This window comes from Sphaerodactylus townsendi, linkage group LG04 (assembly GCF_021028975.2).
Source record: "Sphaerodactylus townsendi isolate TG3544 linkage group LG04, MPM_Stown_v2.3, whole genome shotgun sequence".
Lineage (NCBI taxonomy): Eukaryota > Metazoa > Chordata > Lepidosauria > Squamata > Sphaerodactylidae > Sphaerodactylus > Sphaerodactylus townsendi.
In genome coordinates this window covers 26,358,802-26,380,641 of record NC_059428.1, presented here as the reverse complement: position 1 = coordinate 26,380,641, position 21,840 = coordinate 26,358,802, and the positions used below count along the sequence as shown (strand labels likewise).

Below are 21,840 nucleotides of genomic sequence, written 5' to 3'. Positions count from 1 at the left end.
AGTATCTTGCTGTTTTCCTAATATGGTCACGACGGCATTGCATGCTGTGGTTATCTCCAGGAGCCCTGCATAGTGCTCAGAAAGCAGTCAGCGAAACACTAAGTCAGAACGCCCGAGATGGAGTCTGCCACACTGCTTGTTAGGCTTCTTACGATCTTGGAACATGATGCTGTTCTAGCAGCTGAGATCACGGGAAACGAGAGAGCCCAGTCCAAAGATTGCTTGAATCCAGCTAGACACACGCATTTCAAATAGTTATGAAATCTGAGCCGATGCACTACAGCCCATTAACAACTCTCTTGCAGCTGCACATTTAGTGTAGTTGCACAACAGTTAAAAAAGAACCAGACAAATGGACTTTAAGAATACAGGAAGAGTCAGTGAGTCATAAAAGAAACTGTATGCTACAATGTTTTCCTCAGTTCTGTATTACTTGCTGGTAAACTCTGGAATGACTTCTCGGATATAACAGGAAGAAAAGGGCACGAACCACAGAACTGAACTTGCAATTACAAACTAAAAGTAAGGGGGGAAGAGAGCGTGTGGGTTGGAAAAAGCTGGTATCTGGCTGCCAGGGTGACAAGACCTATACAGTAGTAATAGCAAATCCAAGCAAGTCAATTACAGCTATTAAATCCATTTACCACAGAAATTTGCTGGTGAGTGCCATTTGACAGCTGGTAGTGGTGATAATTAGGAGATCAGCCATAGGTCTGGAAAATGGACTAGGTCTGGGAAATGCTTAAAAGAAACAATGGGCAGAATAGCGGGGGTGGTGGGAAAATATGGGGTTTACACACAGTGTGACAGTGAGAAGTAGTGAGGGCTGTTGCAAAACCAGAACCAGAAGAGGGGGAAAAGTGGTAACATGATCTTACCCATGTTTACTCAGAAGGATGTTTCCACTAATGTAGCTTATTTAAAGTCCACCTTTCTCACTAAGACTCAAGGTGGATTACCGGGGAGGTGGGGGGGGGAGAAATACAGGATAGGTGTTCAGAAGGAGGGACTGTTGTTTCTATCATCTCCCCTGCCAGCATCATGCTGTCAGGGGATGGTGGGAACTGTAGTCCATAACATCTGGAGGGCCGCAAGTTTGACACCTATGAAATACAGTATAGGACAGTGGTGGCGAACCTATGGCACGGGTGCCAGAGGTGGCACTCAAGAGCCCTTTCTGTGGGCACGCATGCCCAGAGTCTGTCATGTGGAGGGGCGGAAAATCACACACACACCCCACACACACACATATATCTAGGCTGGCCTGGGCGCGGTTTACCTGGGAGTAAGCTCGGTTGCTGGCAATGGGACTTGCTTCTGAGTAAACCCTCCTAGGGTCGTGATTCACCCATTTGAAGTGTTGCATGGTTGCTTCACCAAGCTTACTCCCGAAGAACGTGTTTCTAAACTGAAACCTCAGTATTCTGGTTAAATTGCCGTGTTGGCACTTTGCGATAAATAAGTGGGTGTTGGGTTGCGATTTGGGCACTCGGTCTCGAAAAGGTTCGCCATCACTGGTATAGGACCTCAAATCAATAATGCCATAGGACTAACTGTATGAAACTGAACAATGCAAGCGACCATGTGATCATAAAGGGTAAGATGCAAAGCAAGATGATCAATGCAGACTGAAGCTCTCTGACAACCATCAATTTCGGTCAGTGCATTCCATTTCAACTTGTGGACATTTGCTGCCTCTGGAACTTCATTAATACACTACTTTACCTAGTTTTAGATCTCACGCTATTCCAAAGTTGCTTAATTCAAAATTATCCAACACGCCTTGATTAGTTGTGCCAAGCACCTTGGGCAGAGCCCACTTTGCTATTTCTTTGCGTATGCTAAGAGGTTACAAAAAGCTTATACAAAAGTCAAGGCGGACTCTCAGGTTCTGATGAGCCCCTGGAAGCCCGTTTCTCAACAGGCAGCCTTTGAGCGTCGTCACATCTGAGGCTAAGTGTTTTCCATTTACCCCACTGTCTGTGACAAGAAATTCATGGATGCCACCATTTTTACTTCTTTGAGCACAAGAGAAATTGTATTTTAAAGCTAACAATTCAATAGTTATTATGTATTGTGACTTTTTTTAGGTGTAGATACTCATTTTTTTTCTTTTTTGAGTTTCCTGGAATTCTTCCTTAAAAGAAAATTCAGACATAGTTTTCTACAGACTTTCCCTCACCCTTTCAACTGTTCATATTTATTATCAAAGTCTCTAATTAATTGCTATTAGACCGCTTTTGCCTTTTCCCATTGGATGTTAACTTTATAAACTATATTTTGCACCAAGTATGTTTATCGCACAAATTCCTTGTCTTTCTATTGTTCATTATGCTAAGTATTTTGTAACCTCCCAACATCCTATAAAATCGATCAAATAAATCTTTGAAAAGAGAGAAATTATTTTTGAAGGTCATGACCAGGACATTGGAAAGCAATGGTTGTTCCAGTTACCAGCTAGCAAACCCCAACCTTTGCACTATTTTTATCGTCAACTGCCTTTCCTGAAGAGCAATGCTTTTGAGCAGGAGACCCAATAGCTATTCTCAAGGATTGCTCCAGAGAGTTGGCAACATGTAGCACATGTATTCTGATGCTGCACCACTGAGATCACTGAAGAACTAATAAGCTTCCTGAAAATCTCCTTAGGTAGATCAGGAAGTCCACTCACTTCCATGAATGTGCTTGAGATAACCATCAAATCTATATGGAATATACAATGTCTTACTGTTTCTTGTCTTGACAAGTGAAAGTTCTAGCTTAATATTTAGAGTGAAGTTTGATAATGTCACCAGGGACCAAATACAGATACGTCAGAGTGTGGGTCAGTTACACAGGCTACACTTACCCAATCATACTTCGACAGCAATACTACGCAGAATTATTCCAGCTGAGGCCTGTGGATTTTGATGGGTTTAGATTGGAATATCTTGGCATATGAATTCTGTAGATGTTCCTTTTCAAAACCAATCACGTAATTCAATCCTTAATTTGCAATACATTTTAATTCTTTTTAAAAGCTGCAAATCCATTTCAGTCCACTTGATATCCTTTCAACATATGGTTTTAGGGTCGGAAATGTTTTCAAGCTATTCTTTCACAAAGAATGCAAATTGCCACGTTGGTTAAAAGAATTAGAGCGGACATCACAAAGTAAAACTTCACTGACTTGAGTTTGTAATTTTAAAAATATATCTAAAACAAAAAACTGACTTTACTCACCCGGTGCAGGGTGAAAGGGACCCCAAAATAAATCACAGACACAAAAACCTTGGGATTGCATGAGCATGCCACCAGCTGCCAAAAAAATCCCAACTCTTTATTACTCCTTAAAAAAACAGCAGCAAAGACATCAGGGAGAAAATAGATTTTTCTCAGTTTCATCCAACATGCAGTTCCCCTTTCAAGGAAATGAGTACCAAAAATTACCCCAAAGCTACCACAAAACAATTTACCAAAAAAGAAAAGGACAAGGGGCATGCTTAGAATGAAACACCCACACAGCAACTAATTCAGGTTGAGAAAGACACTGAGTATAGAACCGAGACGATCAAAAACAAAAGGACTGTCTTTTTCCTTCTCACTACTCCAGGTCAACCTGACCCCAATTTTTAGACAGGGATAGCGCAACGGGAAACAGTAAAACAAAATAAAAAGTGGAAGAAAAATTCCGTTTTGGGCTTCATGGAACAATAAATGATCTGAATTTTACACATGACACTAGGCATAGCCCTCAGGTAATGGCACTCGTATATTGAAATATTATGAGTGCTCCAGTCAATTCCACAGCATTGCACAAAGCTAAAACCACAGATCAGCTTTGGTGAGAGCACATTGACAATGAAAGAAACTGGATTGTTTTAAAATATCAAATTTTGTGGAGATAAGCAGCAAACATTTTTCTTTTTTACTTACTGTTCGACACCAACATGATCAGGATTGAAAGAGTCAGTTAACTGGGAGAGTTAACTCTTTCACAAAGTTAATTTTGAAAGTTAACTCTTTCAAAAGCTGCAAAATTTCGGTGGCTTGTGTTTAATCCTTTTAAAAGATAAGGAGTACTCATAGTAAACAATAAAGCTGTATAGTCTCTTATAACCCATTGTTTTTTTTTAATCAGCAAGTGCAGGGCGTACCCATTTCCAGTGTTCAGGCAAAAAAAAAATAATGTGTTTGATTTACATTGATACAACAATGCTATTTTATTGGGAGCAAAGGAAACAAAAAAGATAGTACAAGCTAAACTAGTTACCACACGCTGTACTTAATACCCAAGTATTGTGAATTAAATGAAGCTTTATTATATTGTCTCTACAAGAGATGGAAAATATTTCAAGCTTTTCGATTTTGGTCCCAGAGATTTTTCCGAACTAGCATCAGAAGGACCAGCCTGGCATACGGCTGAAAAAAGGTCTCCCATATTTCCCGTAATTCCATGCACAGCATCAAATTTCTAAATTGGGGACTTCTCCAGTTCTCTCTATGAATACCACATTTCTACATACACATTTCTCTTTCATACACTTACACACACACAGAGCTTAATTACAGCAGTCCTGCCCCCAAAGAATATAGCTTCCCTCTGGCTGTTCAGAAAGGCATTCTTGTAGAAGGAGCAAAGCTGCCGTATAACGGTTCAGCTCAGAAGGTGACTTTTATGAGGAATAGTCTTCCTTACACTGACTGTCTTGTTGCCTTATATTTGTCTGCGCTGCTCCAGTACTTTCCCCCATGTTGCACAATCCCAGCCCAACCACACTATTTTGTTTTACCAGGAATTTGTTAGATTCACAATGTCATCATACTTGGTAATCTGCTTACCAAAATTGCCCAAAGTTACCAAATTTTGTAATCCACTACTAATTAACTGAAAATGTTTGTTTGTTTTTTAATTATTGTAATTCAGCTGGGATAGCAATGACAAAGGTGGACTATAAATAAAAATAATAACAGTTGCTTCCCTTTGGCTGGTTCATTTTCTTTTCAAGTCATTTTCTCAGTTCCCTGGATCTTTATCTCCTATTGCCACCAGACTTTTCTTCTAAGAAATGAGGAAAACAATATTTCTGACCTGCATTTCCTAAAAATGCTGTCATCTGACTGCTGCTTTAGTTCCAGCCCTTTAATTCTTGCACTATAGCACAACATCCTGTATCAGGGCTCCATAACAGAAGCTTGAGAGCCACAGTGCAGAAGTTGAAGCTTTTAGTGCAACCCCTAAAAGACTCTGGAGAAGACTTCAAGAAGATCAGGATTGGTAGCCATAGATCGACTTCTCCTTCATACATCTGTCCAAGCCCCTTTTAATAAGAACGAGCCTGCTGGATCAGACCAGAGTCCATCTAGTCCAGGACTCTGCTACTCGCAGTGGCCCACCAGATACCTTTGGGAGCTCACATGCAGGATGTGAAAGCAATGGCCTTCTGCTGCTGTTGTTGCCAAGCACCTGGTCTGCTAAGGCATTTGCAATCTCAGATCAAGTAGGATCAAGATAACTGCCATTCTTTTAAGCTTTTATTTCATAGAATTTTTTCTCTGTGCGGAATAGCTCACAACTTCATATCTGGTGCTCTTCCTAAACTATGTGATGTTTTTCAGGACAAAACTTAGTAACATGAGGAGGGAGAGAAGTAGCTCAAAATATTTTTTTATTACTCAGAAGTAGATCTCTCGTTAAAGAAAAGGTTGGAAACTATGGTTACACCACACCTTGCTTCTGAGTTAGTTACCAAAAGGAGTTACAATATCTGACATGTAAACTGTAGGAGCACATTAGAAAAGAGAATTATTTTCTCAACCGTTGCAGCATGTGTTAGCAGGCAAAGCGGGGACTCTCATCTGTGTCAATACTCCTGTGTACAGAAGCTGTACTAAAAGCTAACGTGCAACGACTAATGCGAAGGTGGCAACTGGCAAATAAGGCCCTACAAGGCACTATCAAAATGAAAGTTGAAGCAGCAATTTGACATGGTGGGTTCTGGGTAGCACTGAAGGCAGATCTAACTTGATGTGCAGGGCAAGATCCTTTGGGAACCTCTTCTGCACAAATCCCAATGAAACAGGAGCTACACAAGAACATGGTTGCTTATTTGAAGGGGCACAAGCAAACATGAACCTCAGTTTTAATAGGTGTTGAAGGAAGAAGGGTAGCATTATGACTGCCCATCTCACAGCTCAATACTATGCAGGTTACTTAGAAGTCAATCCCAGGCACATCAGTATGTTTAGGATTCAGGGTTAGGCTCAGTAGCCGGATGTGTAAAACCCCAGGTTCAATCACCATTCAGTTAAAGACTCTCAAGACTGTGAAACACTTGAGATTTTGGAGAGTTGCTGCAACATAAATATTACCAGACTGACAGCACAAAGCAGCTTCACAAACCTATGCAGTATTCAAGATACCTTGGGCTGTGCTCTGCTCTCAGGCCTTCATTTCTAAACCTCTTAGGTAGGACCTTCTACACTTCCAGATTTCTTCTTAACCACACACAGGCTATGTGCAAAGTATCTTCCAGAGCATTACAAGCAAATGCATCCTCACAGTCAATGGATACTGCATTCTTATTGTTGGATAACCATAATTCACAACAGGACTGTCTCATTCAAACGGGAAAATCCACTTATGAATATTGTGCTCTTGTGCTATCATTCACAACAGTGTGGATGCAGCCAGGATTTAAGTGGCTAGAGAATCATCGAAGCACACCTTAGCTTGATGGAGTATTTACATGTGCTGAACAGATGAAAAATTATCCAGAAGGAACAAGAGCAGCGTTGATAATTGCAAAGAAAGCTGATGAAAGGGCTTAGACCATAGGTGTCAAACTTGCGGTCTGCCAGATGTTATGGACTACAGTTCCCAGCATCCCCTGCCAGCATCATGCTGGCATGGGGATGATGGGAACTGTAGTCCATAACATATGGAGGGCCGCAAGTTTGACACCTGTGGCTTAGACCCAATGACATTCTTGTTCTATCTTCACTTACTTCTAGTGGGCACTTTTCCACTTGGAATGATAATGTAACTGGTTAATGTACTTGGGGTCTAGTGTACCAAGTTATTTTCTGTTACACATTTATTTCCTGTTACAGCAGCACAAGCCTCAAATGTCTGTGAGATGCACACAAGTAGATGGCTTTGTAAACCTTGTTACATATACCATAGTATTGCTGTTACTCATTATGTTCTGCATGTTGATATTTCCTACTGGAAATATCCTATTGGAACAAAGTTTTTGTATCTGTTTGTGGTTGATGAACCTGAGTTCTGTATATCTACTTGAGGATCGAAGTGGCACCAGCCTTCTCTACAAAGCCCTGAAAGGAGAGCAAAGACAGCACAGTTGCACCTCCCTAAACCCTGAAACACCTTTCACGAGTTCCTTCCTCTTTATGCCATTCGTTCAGGGGAAGGAGAAGGGGGCTGCAAACAGGAAGAACAGAGGAAAAGCAGAAGAGTTAGTGTGTTTTTACACGTTTAGGGGAGGCCCGCTTTTAATGGGGTTGTCTCCCCTCTGCCCGGCCCCGCTGTTTGCTACTCTGCCTTCAGCTTTCACCCTGACCTGCGCAAGCCTCTCAGGGACCCACACCCCCAAAACGTGCAACCCCCCCCCCCATTCTTCAATTCCCACCTCCTGCCGGGACTCCTCCTACTCCGCCCCACAGATAACCCCACGCTCCCCCCCCCCGACGGCTTCCCTCATCCTCCGCCTCCCTGATCTCTCCCTCACCTTTAACAAATTCGACGTCGCCATGATCCCCTCCACGCGCTGGGGCAGGCCGGCGGCTGCTCCCGGGCTCTGGGACTGGTCTCGGCGCTCTCCTTTTACATGGTCCCCGCCGCCCCACACGGGACGGACGACGTGCAAGAGCCTAGGGCCCGAGGCGGCTCTTTCCGCCCTTCCCGGCACCGCTTTCAACGCCTCATGGGCGGGCGGGTGAACAGTCCGGGCACTGGCGGCGGCGGCGGCGGCCCGGCTCCGCGCGGGGGGCTGGGCGAGCCCACAGGATGCGGCGCTCACGAGCCGGATGCGCGGCTGATGGAAAGAGCGGCGAGGAGACTGCCCACAGTGACCCCTGCCGAGCGGAGGTCGCCTCACTCCTTCCCCCCAGACAGTGAACCCTGGGATGTCTTTCTCAGAACTAATCCGCTCTGGCTATCCAGAGAATAAGGATTTAACATATTTAAATTTAAAATATTTTAAATGTTTTAAATAAAAATGTTTTTAAAATAAAAATAAAATATTTTAAATAAATAAAAATTAAAATGTTTTAAATAAATAAATAAAAACATTTTAAAAAGTATCTAATGAGCCCTGGGAGTTGTCGTTTTAAGGAGCGATGGTCTGGGGATTCTGTAGCTACTACCTCAGCAAACTACATTTCCCAGAGTTCTTTGAGAAGCCAGGACAGTTGAAACAGGTGTAAAACCCATAGGAACCGGTGGTGCAGGTTTAGTTTGAGGCAGTTCCTCAAATACTCTCAACGTGGTTATAAAGAAAATACTGTCTTTCTGTTCAGTTTGATGTAAATCAATCTATAGCAAGCAGTGATCTGAATGTGTTTGCATCAGTTGATGGGTTAGGTTGACCCAAGCAAAAGACAAAAGCCACAAAGGGGGTGGATACAAAATTTGCATATGGCAATTTACATTCATAGATGCAAATTTATTTATAGTTTATATAAAAATGCACTTCACCATAGTACCAGCTCTGTCTGCTTTTTGGGTGCTAGAAGGTGATGGGAAATGTTTTTCTCTTTTTTTAATTATTTATCCTCTTTAAGTTAGTTTGAACAAAAAGGAAAGGAAATGAATATTTTAATAAGGAAACAAAGGAAATGAATATTTTAATACATTGATATTGCACCCAAAAGGCTGTACTCTGTTTCACATAAAGATGTTAGTAGATTGCACATTCCTCTGCCACAGAACAAAGCTTGCTGGACCTTTTTTGCTGTACAGTGCTCTGACTGGGTCCTAGTGTCTACCTAGCCCTGCTCCCATCACCCATTTGAAAGTAAAAATACATTTTTTACTTTCTGTAATCTGGAGGAACCGGGTTTGATTTGATTCCCTGCTCTGCTGCCTGAGCTGTGGAGGCTTATCTGGGGAATTCAGATTAGCCTGTACACTCCAACACATGCCAACTGGGTGACCTTGGGCTAGTAGTCACAGTTCTTCTGAGCTCTCTCAGCCCACCTACCTCACAGGGTGTTTGTTGTGAGGGGGGAAGAGAAAGGAGTTTGTAAGCCCCTTTGAGTCTCCTATAGGAGAGAAAGGGGGATATAAACCCAACTCCTCTTCTTCTTCTTCTTCTTCTTCTTCTTCTTCTTCTTCTTCTTCTTCTTCTTCTTCTTCTTCTTCTCCTCCTCCTCCTCCTCCTCCTCCTCCTCCTCCTCCTCCTTCTTAATGCTCTTGTATCAAGATACCATGTTCAATAATGCAGAAAATAATGGTTTTGACAAGGGCAATGCATAAAAAATGAATGAAATTCTCACATTTGTTCGGAACTCTGTTGTAATATGGAAGCAAGCATACAATCTTCTCGACTGCTGCACCTCAACTGATTGCAGTCCTTTGTCCAACCACAGACACCTCTGGGTCCCCCATAACTGCACTTAAATCAATGCCTCCAATGGCACTTCTGTAAATTTTTACTACCGTACTATAGGTGTCAGGCCTGGTCTGGCAACCAGAGGGGGATTGTGTAGACAGGGACACTGGGGGCAGCCATTAGTGAGAGCTATTTTTTATAACAAATGATTCACCTTATGGAGTAATGTCACTTCTGGAGAAATTCTGGACTTGATCTCACACCTCTCCAGAAATCTGCAGAAAGTCTAAGGTAAAGTCAATGGACTGTCATTAGTTCAGGCTTTTACCATAAAGTTTTCAGCGATTCCTAGAAGGGTGCTATACCACTTCCAGGCATTCTGTCATAATGTTCCCAAGCATGGCTTGCCAACCTTAAAGGGACTTACCAGGTTAGAGTGGGGGGCCTCATTGGGGACACTAGCATTTGGACAAAAAAACCTCTGTGGTTTTACTAGTGAGGTTTTTGTGAAACGTTAGAGGTTGGGTTGAAACTGGAAGCCACACAGGCATGCCAGTGTGACACTTGTGCATCCCTGCAGGGTTGCCAGTTTCCAGGGGGTGGCTGGAGATCTGGACTTACAACTGGTTCTCAAGATTACAGAGATCAGTTCCGCTGGAGAAAAGAGCTGCTTGGGCATTATACCCCTCTGAGATTCCTCCCCCAGGCTCCACCCGAAGAATTTTCATGAACTTCCCAACCCAGAGCTGGCACCCCTAGGCTTTCCTCCTTCCACTAGTGCCATGCAGGCATCAAAGGGAATTGTTAAAAATCCTGGTATCTTTACCACAATAGCATCTCCCCACACTGCCCTCCTGTGTTGCCTGCTGGTTACTAGGGACAGGTTGCCTGGCCGTACCCAGCAACCCTAGTGTGATGTCAGCATGTCAGGGTGATCCTCTATCAGGTGAATTCCAGACCACCATGCCAACATATTGACATCACTTCCCATTTTGTGCCAGAGCTGGTGTTACAGCATTGATGCAATATCCATTTTCCCCTTCCCCCCATTTTGCTCCTGCTGTTCCACAGAGTAACTGTGGGAGCCTAGGGGTGCAGAGCAGGATGCCTCCAGCAAAAGGGGAACCTGGCACCACTATTTACAGAACAGAAGCAGAACCCAGATTTGGGGGGACAGGCCAGAAAAAAAGGAGGGCTATGCTCTGAAAAAGTTGACATTGAGCTAGCCTAGACCAGTGGTGGCGAACCTATGGCATGGGTGCTAGAGGTGGCACTCAGAGCCCTCTCTGCGGGCACGCGTGCAGAGAGTTCGTCATGTGATAATAGTGTAATTATTTGAGGGAGATTATTACCATTAAACCTAAGACTAGTTTTGGGTAAGCAGTGTAGGTAACCCTGTTAAACCCTACTGATTTTCATGGAAAGAACAATCCTTTACCTGGGAGTAAGCTAGGTTGCTGGCAATGGGGCTTGCTTCTGAGTAAACCCTCCTAGGGTTGTGATTCACCCGTTCGAAACGTTCCACAGTTGATTCAAAGCAAAGCCACCGACTACCACCATTCCCAAGTAACGCGCCCCTTGGAGCTAACCGTTTTTTCTATACTAAAACCTCAGTATTCAGGTTAAATTGCCATGTTGGCACTTTGCGATAAATAAGTGAGTTTTGGGTTGCAGTTTGGGCACTCAGTCTCGAAAAGGTTCGCCATCACTGGCCTAGACAGAGCAGAGCTAGAGGTGGCTGAAGTAGAGTTTATTGATGGATTTGTAGTCTTATCTCCTGCTTTCAGTTGAGCCTGGGCTTGGATAACAGGTCAAACTGCACATGCTGGGCATTTCCCAAAATGCCTTTTAAACTTAGGGGCTTTCCGCACTACAGAAGGGAGCTAAGGTCAACTCGGTTCCCTTCAGTGGGGGGCAATTCCAGGCTGTCCGCACAGCAACTTACTTGGCCCCCTGGAACCCAGCTAAGTGGGCGGGATCATCTTGGTGCCTGTTTCGCTTCTCGATCGTGATTGGAGCTTGTGTTACCATGGGAAACGGGGGCGTTTTTTTTTTACAGTTTTTACAGTTTACAGTTACATGCCTGCCACGACTCTCCCGTTCTGCGCATGCCACAAAAGCGGCGCCTGATTGGTTGAACGGATGAGGTGTCGTTTCAATGCATCCGCACTTCGAAGCTTCGAAGCTGTATCGACCTTGTTCCAGCAGAAAGGTGCAGTTCATAACTGCGACAGGGATGTCGCAGTTCTGAGGGGGAGGGGAACTGAGACAAAACAACGTTGAGCTCAGTTGCAGTGCGGATACACTGAGGTGAACCTAGATAGAAACCAGTACAACTCTGTCAGTGCGGAAAGCCTCTTAAAGTGCCGCTGGAATCGATTTCATTCAGGGCTGTGGTGCTGAGGGGATTAATTCCTGCCATGCCATTTCCATGAGCGTTGTTGTTAGACCTGGTACAGAAAAATATAGCAGAGCTGCCAACTTCAAGGAGACTGCTGGAGTTTCCAGAATTACAGTTGTTCTTCTGAGGAAATGACAGCTTCTAAGGCAGCTTCTATTGCTATGTTTGAAGAGAAATTAAATGAGAACTGGTCAATTACAACAGACCTTGCTTCATATAATACTTTATAATGTGTTTTGCACACACCTCTCCCTAAAATTTTGCTCCACCTCTCTCTAAAATCAAAGGTGGAACTGCAGTTTTAGGTTCAAAGGGGGAATTGTTTTGTAAATGTGCACAGATTCATTCCACTATCTCAGTCTCCAAGGCAAAAGGTAACATTTCAGTGTGTTTTGCTTTTCACACACACCCACTTTGAAAACTGGCTTGAAAACCTGCTATTAGGAGCCATAGATGAATGAACATATTTCCTTTCCCACTATTTGAAAATTCTTTGGGGGGTTGCACATGCATTTGAACTGAAAGCTCAGAATTGTCTTGAAAACATGCACACCACGTCAACATCTTGGTCTTCAAAGGGGTTACCTATAGTCCTAACCTCCTTGAAGGAAAAGTGGGACAAAAATGTAATTGACAGATACTTTGTCATGTGTGCAAAATGGTGTTAAGTCACAGCCAACCATATAGTTTTCAAGGCAGCAGATGTTCAGAGATGGTCTGCCATTGCCTGCCTCTGGGTAGTGACTCTGATCCACATTGGTGGTCTCCCATCTAAACACTGACCAGAATCTCTGCTTATCTTCTGATAATTTGATGAGATCAGGCTAGCTTGGGCCGTCCAAGTTAGGGAACATGTGTGTGAATTTAAACCAAAGAATTCACTTCGCTCCAGCAGTCGTTTCTTCCTTCCCCTTCTCCTTTGTGAGAGAATGTATTAGATGATTTTTCCTGTCAGGGCAGGGAGAAGCAGGGATACAAGTCTCTGGGGCCAGCATGATGTAGGAAATCCATGGCAGCCTTAGCCATAAGCTCCGCACGTTGCATCTCTCATATTGCATCACATTGCATTTCTCTTTTGGCATTATTGCTAGCACACCGACAAAATAACACAAAGCCTGATCGCACATGATATATGTGAGATGTAATAAGTGTAGACCTGTGCAAGAAAAACAACACCCAAGGTAGAACTCAAGTTCTCAGCTGACAAGCAGGGATGTAGGTAAGGGGGGGTTCTTGGGTTCAAACCCCTTCCTTTACATGTCCCTTGAAACAGTGCATGGAATGGAACAGCCGGAAAGCCACCCCATAAAAAGTCACCGAACCCACCCCATAAAAAATCTATACCTACGTGACAAGCCTCACCCATCAGCTACTTTTCTAAGCAAGGAAATAATTAGATTTTCTAGGCTGCCATTATTAGCTTCACTATTCTGTGTTTTGGGGAATCCACAGTAACCACTTAGATAGTAAATGGTCTGTTGACTTCTTTAGAAACGTCTGTTTCCAGAACAAAGCATCTTTTAGAACACGTAACTTCATCTGGGAATTTGTGAGGGGCGCTGTGCCCTCCCGTTTAGGCTTTGGACAATGGCTAAAGTGGGCCTTTGATTCTTTTTTCAAAAGGCGAGCGTGAAGAAAGTATATATATTCCTTTAAATTTACTTAGAGATCATTTGTCTTGTATATTGGGTCTTTTATGAGGCAACCATTTAGTCTTGCTAGGTCATTTACAATGCAACCATTTGGCCTCACTAAGGTGGTAAACTGTGTTTGTGTTTATTTTAAGAGGTGTTGTTCTTTAGATAGCGGAATTGGCTTTTACAAGGCCAAATTCTAAACCGGACATATAGGTCTTAATTGCCAAGAATGCTCAGGTGAGGACTGTCTCCCTCATCAACTCTATCTGACACCCAATTGGTTAATTACTGATCAAATGGTCTAGATCAGGGATAGGGAACCTGCGGCTCTCCAGATGTTCAGGAACTACAATTCCCATCTGCCTCTGTCAGCATGGCCAATTGGCCATGCTGGTAGGGGCTGATGGGAATTGTAGTTCCTGAACATCTGGAGAGCCGCAGGTTCCCTACCCCTGGTCTAGATGAGCCAATTCTATAAAACCCCTGACACCATTCTAAGGAGATTCATTCAGAAGGATTCTTCTCAAGATTTTCTCATAGTTGTTCTTGGTGTTTTTCTGCCTTAGGTTGAATAGCCTTGTATTGTAGTGTTTTCAGTGGCGTAGCGCCAAGGGGGTGGGGTGGGGTGAAATACACCGGTGCAAGGGTGTTCTGGGGTGGGGAGAGGTGGACGGGGCGTGGCAGGGGTGCAGGATGCAGGTGTACCTCTGCTGCAGTTCCCCCATGCTCCGCCCCTGATTGTGTTTTATATTTGGAACTGTCTAAAGCTGAGAGAGAACTGATTTTATTATTTCTTTTCCTTTCCTTTTAATAAAATTTTAAAAACTCAGCGATTTGTGAGTATATAAATAACCATGGTTTAGGTGCATTACTGGCAAGGTACCTGGTTTTGCTTAACCTTTCACAGTGAGATTTAAGCTTCTTCCTAGGAGCAGCAGTGGCGTAGGAGGTTAAGAGCTCGTGTATCTAATCTGAAGGAACCGGGTTTGATTCCCAGCTCTGCCGCCTGAGCTGTGGAGGCTTATCTGGGGAATTCAGATTAGCCTGTACACTCCCACACACACCAGCTGGGTGACCTTGGGCTAATCACAGCTTCTCAGAGCTCTCTCAGCCCCACCTACCTCACAGGGTGTTTGTTATGAGGGGGAAAGGGCAAGGAGATTGTAAGCCTCTTTGAGTCTCCTACAGGAGAGAAAGGGGGGATATAAATCCAAACTCTTCTTCTTCTTCTGCCAGAGAGTCGGCATTCGTCCTCAATCAAAGTCAAAGTGCTTGCATCATAAGACTTCAATGTTAAGCCCACTTACCTGAGGGGGAAAAAATCACATTTTATTCAAAGAGAACTATTTCATAGTGCATACATGCATTGATCAGGTGGCACATACAAATAGGAGAGTATTTCGGGAACCAGATTCTGTTTGTGTGGTGTACAAACAGAACTGTACATTCTGCTAGCTCCAGTTGCTCATTAGAATGCACAAACAGTTCTGGTGACTCATTTTCCAAAAACATAATGCCAAATATGTTCTTGGTGCTAAATCTTAAAAACTGAAATGTTAGCCTTCAAAAAGTAACAGTGGGCAAGGATTGTGGACTTCAGCAGAACTGTGCCGGTATATATCAGTTTAATCTATCACACAATGCTAAATCAACAAAACCTTACACTAGCCATCCCCCAGAAGTAAGAACATAAGAAGAACATAAGAACAAGCCAGCTGGATCAGACCAAAGTCCATCTAGTCCAGCTCTCTGCTACTCGCAGTGGCCCACCAGGTGCCTTTGGGAGCTCACATGTAGGATGTGAACGCAATGGCCTTCTGCGGCTGTTGCTCCCGATCACCTGGTCTGTTAAGGCATTTGCAATCTCAGATCAAAGAGGATCAAGATTGGTAGCCATAAATCAACTTCTCCTCCATAAATCTGTCCAAGCCCCTTTTAAAGCTATCCAGGTTAGTGGCCATCACCACCTCCTGTGGCAGCATATTCCAAACACCAATCACACGTTGCGTGAAGAAGTGTTTCCTTTTATTAGTTCTAATTCTTCCCCCCAGCATTTTCAATGAATGCCCCCCTGGTTCTAGTATTGTGAGAAAGAGAGAAAAATTTCTCTCTGTCAACATTTTCTACCCCATGCATAATTTTGTAGACTTCAATCATATCCCCCCTCAGCCCCCTCCTCTCCAAACTAAAGAGTCCCAAACGCTGCAGCCTCTCCTCATAGGGAAGGTGCTCCAGTCCCTCAATCATCCTTGTTGCCCTTCTCTGCACTTTTTCTATCTCCTCAATATCCTTTTTGAGATGCGGCGACCAGAACTGGACACAGTACTCCAAGTGCAGTCGCACCACTGCTTTATATAAGGGCATGACAATCTTTGCAGTTTTATTCTCAATTCCTTTCCTAATTATCCCCAGCATAGAGTTTGCCTTTTTCACAGCTGCCATGCATTGAGTTGACATTCCCATGGAACTATCAACTAAGATGCCTAAATTCCTTTCCTGGTCTGTGACTGATAGCACTGACCCCTGTAGCGTGTATGTGAAGTTTGGATTTTTTGCCCCTATGTGCATCACTTTACATTTTGCTACATTGAACTGCATTTGCCATTTCTGAGCCCACTCACCTAATTTATCAAGGTCCGCTTGGAGCTCTTCGCAATCCTTTGTGGTTCTCACCACCCTACATAATTTGGTATCATCTGCAAACTTGGCCACCACGCTACCCACCCCTACTTCCAGGTCATTTATGAATAGGTTAAAGAGCACTGGTCCCAAAACGGATCCTTGGGGGACACCACTCCCGACATCTCTCCATTGTGAGAACTTCCCATTTACACCCACTCTTTGTTTCCTGTTTCTCAACCAGTTTTTAATCCATAGGAGGACTTCCCCTCTTATTCCTTCATTGCTGAGTTTTCTCAATAGTCTCTGGTGAGGAACTTTGTCAAAAGCCTTTTGAAAATCCAAGTAGACAATGTCCACTGGTTCCCCCTTATCCACATGCCTGTTTACACCCTCAAAGAACTCTAGTGAGTTTGTAAGACAGGATTTGCCTCTGCAAAAGCCATGCTGACTCTTTCTCAGCAGGTCTTGCTTTTCTACATGTTTTATAATTTTATCTTTAATGATAGATTCTACTAATTTACCAGGAACAGATGTCAAACTGACTGGCCTGTAATTTCCCGGGGCCCCCCTAGATCCTTTCTTAAAGATTGGTGTGACATTGGCCATCTTCCAGTCTTCAGGGATGGAGCCTGATTTCAGGGATAAGTTGCATATTAAAGTGAGAAGATCAGCAATTTCATGCTTGAGCTCTTTAAGAACTCTTGGGTGAATGCAATCTGGGCCAGGGGATTTGGTAACATTTAGTTTATCAATGGCTGCCAGAACTTCTTCCTTGTCTACCACTATCTTCGCTAGTTCCTCGGATTCGCCTCCTAAGAAGCTTGGTTCAGGTGCAGGAATGTTCCTCACCTCCTCTTGGGTGAAGACAGATGCAAAGAATTCATTCAGCTTCTCTGCAATCTCCCTGTCATCTTTTAGCCTTTGTTCCTTTGTCATCTAACGGGCCTACCGCTTCCCTTGCTGGCTTCCTGCTTTTGATGTACTTGAAGAACTGTTTGATTTAAAAAATCTTGGAAGGGATTCATAATTTTGTGGGGAAATGTGGGAGGGGGGGGGAGATTTTGCATTTTATGCAGTCCCTTCTCCATTCTTAATAACTGCTTCCAACAATGGCTTTATGTTTTATACCTCAGTCCTGTACCCATCCTGAAGGTAAGATTCCATATCCTAGAGAAGCCCCTAGAACCAGATACTTCATTTCCCAAGGAGTAATACTCTCTTTCCACAGTCCTCAAGAACAGTCGGCATACCAGAAATGTATGGGTTGGTCATGAATTGCTTAGGTTTTTTTTTTTTTTACAGTTTTAGAGTTTAACCACCACCTTGTAGCCCGGCCTATGTCAGCATGCTAGGGCCCGTGTCAGCATCCCCTCAGGTACAGCAACTGCTGGGGCCTAGAGCTTGTGGTAGGGCCCACAATCACAAACCCCTCCACCTCTGCTTCCACATGTCCATGTGTCTTTCCCTGCTCATTTGCTTGTAAGCATTCCACCACCCATCCTCCCAGCACTGATGGGATGTACATGCAGGTGTTGCAGAGTAGCAGGTCTCCTAGTTGGCCACATCAGCTCCACACAACAGCCAGTGCTGTGGAGGAAAGGAAATGGATGTTGTGCAGGTGGCCTTGAGCGCAGGTGGTTGAGAGGGCTTGTGAGGAGGGGAAGGGGGCCCCTGGGCACTGTCTGCTCAGGATCTCCAAAAATCTGGAAATGGCACTGCCATTCACCACTCAGCACCTTCACCTATTCCTACCTAGGTGCTAGGCCTCATTTTCAGCCTGAGTCCTTCTCCCAGCCTGAGCTCTTGTCCTTGCTGCTGCACCTTATTTGCAGGGTTAAGCCAGGGGCTGACTCAATCTGTCCAGGTAGGAAATATTAGTTCTGGTTCCCTCTTTGGCCAGAAATGGCATCTTTCAAGGCTCCAGGGACCTCAGTACTCTGAAGTCCTCACTCATTCCAACTGCGGCTGGGGTCTGTCATTCCTCTTCCTGTGGCCACTGCCTAACAAGAAGCCCTCACTTATTCCACCTTCAGCCGGGCCTGTTATCCCTCTTCCTGTGGCCACTCCCTGTTCCTTCTTCCATGTTCCTATACCCAAGAAATCCATAATCTCAAGGGCGCCTTTACCCCAGAAGCGTTCTTGTCCAGAGGGAACGAGTACTGGTTGGCCTTCTGCTTGGCTGGTCCTCCCCTGCTTTAGGTTTGCCAGTCTCTAGGTCATAGGTGTCAAACTCGTGGCCCTCCAGATGTTATGGCAGGGGGATGATGGGCACTGTAGTCCATAACAACTGGAGGGCCGCGAGTTTGACACCTGTGCTCTCGGTGGTATCTGGAGATCTCCCAGAATTACAAGTGATGTCTAAGTTACAGAGATCAGATCCCCTTAAGAAAATGGCTTCTTTGGCAGATGATGTCTATGGCATTAGTCACCAAGGTCCTTTCCTTGCCCAAACCCTGCTCTCCCTGAGGTCCCACCCGCCTCAAATCTCCAGGAATTTCTCAACCCAGAGTTGGCAACCCTACTTGGTGTTGCAGTCTTTCCTGGCTCTCTTCTCAGCTTTGCCACTGGACTACTGCTAGGATTGTGGGTTCCAGACTGGGAAATGCCTGAGATGAGGTGGGGGGGGCGGGGTGACTGGAAGGGAGATTTGGGTCTTCAGTGGGATGTAATGACATACAGTCCACCTCCCAAAACAGCAATTTTCGCCAAATGAACTGGGTGGGCTCTGTCCCCTGGAGATCAATTGTAATCCCAGGAGACTTCCAGCCTGCCTCACCCCCTGGAAACTGACAACCCTACCTGCCTTCCTTAGGGTGGTGCCCCACTCCACCTTTTCTTCCCCAGGGGTAGGTGCTCTGGGCTTTGACAACAGATTATCCCCAGATGTACACAGCATATAGGAATCAAACTAAAATTAAGAAGGTGGCACAGGAATCTCACTGAATGTATCCTGAAGACATGCAAGTTACAGGTTTTCACTTATAAAGCTCTTTCTGAGCTGGGAACCACATCCCAGTTGAGGTCAGCATGCTGTTACCTACTGGTGACCCCTTTTTTGAAGACTGATAAATCCTTTGTCCCAGTGATACCATCTATCTTCTATCTGTTTGTCTGTCTGTCTGTCTGTCTGTGCATTTTTCTGCTGACAGGTAATCTCCCAAACTACTGGACCGATTGCTTTGAAATTTTCACACATTGCATTCGCGTGCGGCCAGGTTTCCATACTGTTTCCACACCTCCTGTTGTGTACATGTCACAACTGTGCCAGTTATTGTGTACATGCCACACTTGTGACAGTTGGAACCACAGTTCTGTTCTGCAACAGCGCCATCTGCTGGCTGTCAAAGCAACACCCTCTGTTACACGGGAAACAACCATGCCTTCCTTGAAAACCGCTGCCAACTGGAGTGAAAAAGATGGGGCCCGTCATCTGGACATGGCCCACCCACCCTAGCGGAGGAAGGGGAAGGTGAGGGAGGGTCCGGGAGTTTGCTGGACCAAACGCTCTGAAATTTGAACACAATGTAGCTCATGCCTCCCAGCGTGTTTTAAGCTAGGTAATTTGCCTGCAAGGGAAGGGAGTGAAAGAGACAGGGTTCGCCACCTGGACATGGCCCACCCACCCTAGCAGAGGAAGGGGAACGTTCGGGAGGGACAGGGTGGGGTGCCATGCAAGGGAATGGGAGACAGGGAGGGGAGTGAGGGGCCCCTTGCCCCTCCCCTCCCTTGCAAGCATTGTGCAATGACACATGTTCGAACCGTTCGCTTCCCCTTTTCTTTCTTTTCCACTTCACCAGACTGAGCCACAGCAATGCGTGGCCGGGCCCGCTAGTTTGTTATAATTGCTCCACTCTGTTGGACAATTGAGCAGAGAAAGTTCATAAGCCCAGCTTCTCTAGCATGATTTAGAAAATTGTGCAAGGCCATTCTAACTTTTGGAATTTGAAACTGACTGACCTTCATCCAAGACTAGAAGCTTTTTGATTTCCCAAGGTTATTGCTTTTTGATCTCCCAAGGTTATTGTTCTGGTTTAGAAGATATACATTAGATGACGGTCTTTTCATTGGTATTATGAGCTGTGTTTTCTGTGGCAATTCATTATTTTTATGACTACATTTGTGACTATATTGATTAGATGTTTTCTAACCCCATTAGATACTATATCAATGTCTTCTCTGGAGCGCTGGTTTTATATCCTAATTTTTCACCTCTAGCTTGGGGGGATTTCATGATAACGTTGTGTCCGTGTTGGTTGGTAGTGGATTTATATCCCCCCTTTCTCTCCTGCAGTGGCTAGACTGCCAACGGCAACAAACATTTTCATGGAAAACATCTTGCACAAACACTGGGACATTTTATCCACACACATACACGTACAGCCTACACGAGAGCCACTGTGATATAGTGGTTAGAAGTGTTGGATTAGTATTTGGGAGATCCGAGTTCAAATCTTCAGTTGTCCCATGGAAGTTGGGGCGCTGTGTGGTTTCCGGGCTGTATGGCCTTGTTCTAGCAGCATTCTCTCCTGACGTTTCACCTGCATCTGTGGCTGGAATCTTCAGAGGATCTGAATGCCTTCAAGAATACATTGTCCCATTCACACTCAACCTAACCTACCTCACAGGATGGTTGTGAGGAACGAGCAGAAAAGAGAATGACGTAAGCCTCTTTGGATCCCCATTAGGGAGAAAGGTGTGGTACAAATGGGTTATATAAATAAATAAACTAACAAAAACCACTGTTGAATTTGACAGAGCGGGTTGTGACCTTTGGAAGCTTACATTGCTATATGGCTTTCATTGCTATAGATGTGTTTGTTTTCAGCATTATACACCACTTGTGTACACAGGACTTCTTGCTGCAACATCTTACTATGGAGATAGGAGATAACATCTATGGAGGTAACATCTTACTAGGAGCAGCAGTGGCGTAGGAGGTTAAGAGCTCATGTATCTAATCTGGAGGAACCGGGTTTGATTCCCAGCTCTGCCGCCTGAGCTGTGGAGGCTTATCTGGGGAATTCAGATTAGCCTGTACACTCCCACACACGCCAGCTGGGTGACCTTGGGCTAGTCACAGCTTCTCAGAGCTCTCTCAGCCCCACCTACCTCACAGGGTGTTTGTTGTGAGGGGGGAAGGGCAAGGAGATTGTAAGCCCCTTTGAGTCTCCTGCAGGAGAGAAAGGGGGGATATAAATCCAAACTCTTCTTCTTCTTCTTCTTACTAGTTACCTCTCTGGAATTTCTGTGAATGAAAGGCTTAATCACTCGGCCACGATCCCAAATAAGCCCAAACAGACTATCTCATAAAAGCTGACCAGGAAAAAAATATGGTTGTAAGTCAGGCCTCCCGTGGCAAGTAAACATCACCTCCAAGTGATCACGGAGGGATGCTTTTGTACATCGGAATGAAAAACACTTTCATGTTGTCAGTGTACTGCAAATTAGTAACATGGATACATGCAGGCAAGACAGCTGTTAAGAATGTAGGCTGGTAACATTATGAGTTTATTTACAAAGCTGGCTTATGTTTGGAACAATGTCTTCCCAATTATAAAAAATTAACTGCTTTATTTACACCATTGGCAAGATGGAAATCAATTTCATGCAGATCGTTAGTCACACA

At 44.5% G+C, this 21,840-nt stretch overlaps 1 protein-coding gene across 1 annotated transcript in view; it reads right to left on the bottom strand.

The window, feature by feature from the left end:
* Window positions 1-7,996, bottom strand: part of CUL5 (cullin 5) — a 36,678-nt gene extending 28,682 nt beyond the window's left edge. The window contains exon 1 of the mRNA XM_048493631.1: window positions 7,731-7,996. Coding sequence (XP_048349588.1) covers window positions 7,731-7,754 — 24 coding nt within the window. The 5' untranslated portion in view covers window positions 7,755-7,996. The remainder of the gene's footprint in view (window positions 1-7,730) is intronic.
* Window positions 7,997-21,840: the final 13,844 nt, after the last annotated feature.